Source organism: Dipodomys ordii, unplaced genomic scaffold (genome assembly GCF_000151885.1).
Source record: "Dipodomys ordii isolate 6190 unplaced genomic scaffold, Dord_2.0 Scaffold413, whole genome shotgun sequence".
Taxonomy (NCBI): domain Eukaryota; kingdom Metazoa; phylum Chordata; class Mammalia; order Rodentia; family Heteromyidae; genus Dipodomys; species Dipodomys ordii.
The window spans coordinates 4,881-8,940 of NW_012267629.1; the positions used below are offsets into that span (position 1 = coordinate 4,881).

General features: G+C 39.0%; 1 protein-coding gene across 1 annotated transcript in view; it reads right to left on the bottom strand.

Annotated features, from left to right (window-relative positions):
• Positions 1–1,659: 1,659 nt before the first annotated feature.
• Positions 1,660–4,060, bottom strand: part of LOC106001785 (vomeronasal type-2 receptor 116-like) — a gene marked incomplete at its 3' end in the record, with an annotated part of 28,646 nt that continues 26,245 nt past the window's right edge. The window contains exon 8 of the mRNA XM_013036763.1: positions 1,660–1,701. Within this exon, the coding sequence (XP_012892217.1) occupies positions 1,660–1,701 (42 nt within the window). The remainder of the gene's footprint in view (positions 1,702–4,060) is intronic.

Sequence of the window (4,060 nt, forward strand, 5' to 3'; positions counted from 1 at the left end):
TCTACCACTTGAGCCACAGCACCACTTCTGGTATTCTGGTGGTGTATTGGAGATAAGGGTCTCACATACTTTCCTGCCTGAGCTGGCTTTGACCTGTGATCCTCAATTCTCAGCCTCCTCAGTAGCTAGGATTACAGGCATGAACCACCAGCACCCAGCTCTTCACACATTTTTAAAGGCACAAAACTAGACATATTTTAACCTCTGTCCATTCCTCCCACAGTTAACTGTGGAAACTTGTAGGGTTCCAGCAGTGCCCTAATCTGGGCCAATGATATTCCTGATGTTCTTGTTAGTGCTGCTATAGACTTGATTTCTCTCTAACAGGTGTGGTTTGAGATCTGGTATTGCCTAGAAAACCAACTAAAGGTATTTGCAAGTGTTAACCAAGTTCTGAAATCAACTTTGTAGATGTCTAATTCTAGAGTTATATTGCAAAAAGATTTGGAATCCACTTATCTCCTCAACAGCAAAATCCAGAGCTAATAAAAAAACTTGGTAGCTATTGAAGATAATCTGCAGAGTGAACACAGAAATTTAGGAGTATTTTTTTAATTTATTGTGAAAATGCCATACATAGGGATTACAATTACATGGGCAAGGAATGAGTGCATTTCTTTTTTTAAGTTTTTTTATTGTGAGAATACCATACAGAGGACTGACAATTACATGGGCAAGATAATGAGTACATTTCTTATCAAGCATTGTTGCCTCCTCTTTGTTTCCCCTTCCCATCCCTTCCCATATTCCCATCTCCCCCCACCCGATCCTTCCCCTACCCCCCACCAAAGTGGTAAAGTTCGTTTTTCGACATAATGACTTGTACATTTCATTGTTGCAATGGGTCCACCTGTATCCCTATTTAAACGATTTGTTTTCCCTTTCCCCTCCACAAATTATAACAACATCAAAGACAGTAAAAGCATGGGTTATACCGTGGGGGAGGGACAAACAAATCAACAAAAAAATCATCTTATAAATATGTTAGAAACAATTGCATGAAATGAAAAAAAAACATTTGAATACTTATTTTGGGGTTCATTCCCCAAACATCAACTTATCTGACCTTTTCTGCTTGACTCAGACATATACTACTTATTGCAAATAAAGGAAACCATGAGACCTATGTTTCTTTGGGCCTGGCTTACTTCACTTAATATAATTGTTTCCAAGTCTTTCCATTTCCTACAAATGGGCCAATGTCATTCTTTCTGATGGAGACAGAGAATTCCATTGTGTATATATACCACATTGTCTTGATCCATTTATATACTGAGAGGGATCTGGGTTGGTTCCATATCTTAGCTATGGTATGAGTGCATTTCTTATCAAGTATTGTTGCGTCCTCCTTTGTTTTCCATCCCTTTCCATCCCTCCCCCTGACCCCTTCCGGGACAAAGTTGTAAAGTTCATTTTGGACATAACAACTTAAATATAAAATAAATAAATAGTAATGTCAGAATTAAAAATGCACAAAGAGAGATTTCCCGGAAGATGGCAGAGGAGAAGCTGGAAGCTAAACAAGCTCTCGCATAGAAAGCAGTTTTAGTGTTCCAGTGAACAGTCCTAAGCCAGAGAATCACACCAAGTGGGCCATCACAGTACAGAGTTAGGCCAGAGAGGAAAACTCCAGGCAAGGAGACAGATCTGAACACTTGCCAGCAGCTGCGGCTGCAGTGGCAGCAGCTGTAGCCTCCATACCTGCAACACAGAGAATCCGGGATGAAGGCACCAGAAGCTGCAGGCAAGCCAATTCTACTCAACACTAGCAAGAACTGACAAGGACAGACATCTTCATCCTTCAGTTCCCAGACGAGAGAAGACCCAGGAACCAATACTCTGGCGTGAGTAGAAGCCTGAGATCCTCACTCCCTCTCAGAGAGCAGAGGAGGGAAGGCCACCCCTCCCCCACCACTACCAGAGATTTCCATCTTTGATACTGACAAAGGCCTGGCTGAGCAGCTAGCTCCAACTCAGGCCTTGGAAGAAAAAAAGAGTCATTTAGCAGGTCACAGGAACTTAACCTGACCTGCCAGGCTCAGCTCCACCCAGGGAAAAGTCACACAGCCCAGGCCACCAGCCCCAGGAAGGGCTTTCTTCACTGGGTAAACAGAGCCAGAGGCTTCCCCTGCCTACAGCAGCCTTGACAATCAATTGAAATTCAGTAAACATAAACCCTGAGAATGGCTCCAGGCTGGGCTCTGTGAGTGTCTCAGAAGCTAGCCTCTCAGGGAAAAGCTACTGTTTGCTGAAAGGCCTCAACTCTACCAGAACCTAGCCTCATCACCACATCTCCAAACTTGAGGAAAATGCCATCTCCCTCTTTTGTGATACTCAAAGCAGATCTACCTCCCACTGAACTAGCCTGGGAGGAGGATCACAAAATCCTGGGTAAAGCAGAGCATTTTCTGCCTGCTCAAACTAACCAACTTAAGAAACCAACCAAGCCATAGGAAAATCAAACACCACAAGCAGACCAGAGACTCCAACTAGAGACTGGTTATGGACACAAGGGTGATACAGGATCTTCCCATTCCCCCCCCCAAAAAAAAAAAAATCAAAGAACTCTTTTTTGTACCTTTTATGTAAAATTTTTTCTAAAATTTTTTTTAATTTTAAATTTTTAACATTTTTTAAAATTTTGTTTTCTATTAACTTATTTTTCTTCCTCTTATAATTTTTATTTTAGGGATATAAGTGTGTGTGCTTTTTTTCTTCTTTTTTCTTTTTTTCATTTTTTTCTGTTCTTTATTTTAATTTATTTTGTTTAGTTCTAATGACCTTTTGATTCTCTTTTTTTCTTTCCTTCTCAATCTTTTCACCTTTTCTTCTCTTTTGTTCTTCTTTACATGACTTAATTGCTGTTCTGCTCATCCTCAGATATACCCATAGTCGATTATTAGACCTTATCCCAATTGTGTACACACTTAATCCAGAAAATTATTACTCAATTAATCTCTTAGACTTAAATTCCTTAATAGCAGTATTACCTTTATACCTATATATTTTAAGCATTTTTATTTTTAAGTTTTTCATGTCTCCTTTCTATACCTATCCATATCTTATATTATCCACATTCTTATATGAATATTACATTTTTACATTAGCATAATTTTTAAGTTTCTCAGTGTTTCACTTTCTAATTTTTAATATTTGTTTTTCTATATTTTCTTCTCTCTTTTTTTCTCTTTCTTTTCTTCTTTTTCTCTCTCTCTACTATCATTCTATCCAACCTATTTCCCCTTTGAGATTAGGACTTAGTTAACTCAACCACTGCCTTTCCACATCCCTCTGTTCCTATTTTTACTCACATCTCTCCCTAAACCTAATAATTTCTAGCTTGACAAATTCTTCTTTATGGTTCATAGCCCATTAATACACAGTTGTTTGATGTTGAATAGATATATCTGTTGAACTAGAGTGTATGTTTAGACTTTTGACAGTGCAACTACAGACTTTGGTTAATGCTTACCTTAAGATACTATTCTAGCACAAAAATGGTGTTACTTTCATCCCAAATGGGCAGGGAAAGCTGGAAAAACACAAGAAAAATGGCAAGTCCGGGTATCTCAACTCCCACTCATAATAATCAGGGGACAGAACAGATAATGAATAATCCAGAGGAGAGTTCCCAAAAAGCTCTACAAACACTACTGGTAAACATGGTAAATGAAAAGATTGAAAACCTGCAAAGGATTCTGTATGAGCATGACAGGGAGAGAGAGGAGGCAAACCAAAGGTCAATACAGGAATATCATGAGCGTGAGGAAGCTACTCAAAGATTGATAGATGCATTGCATGAGCAGCTTGAGAACACTAAAAGAGAAATAAAAGAATGGTGTGAGCAGGCTGAGATCAGTCAAAGAGATAGACAGGAATTGTATGACCTGGCTGAGAACAGACAAAGACAAAGTCGGGAATGGCATGAGCAAGCTGAAAACAAAAAGAGAGCTAAAGGAATCTTGTGAATATGAGGAAGCTAATCAAAGAGTAATATAGGAATTGAGAGAGCAGGATGAGAATACACAAAGATCACTTAAGGCATTCATGAAATCCATAA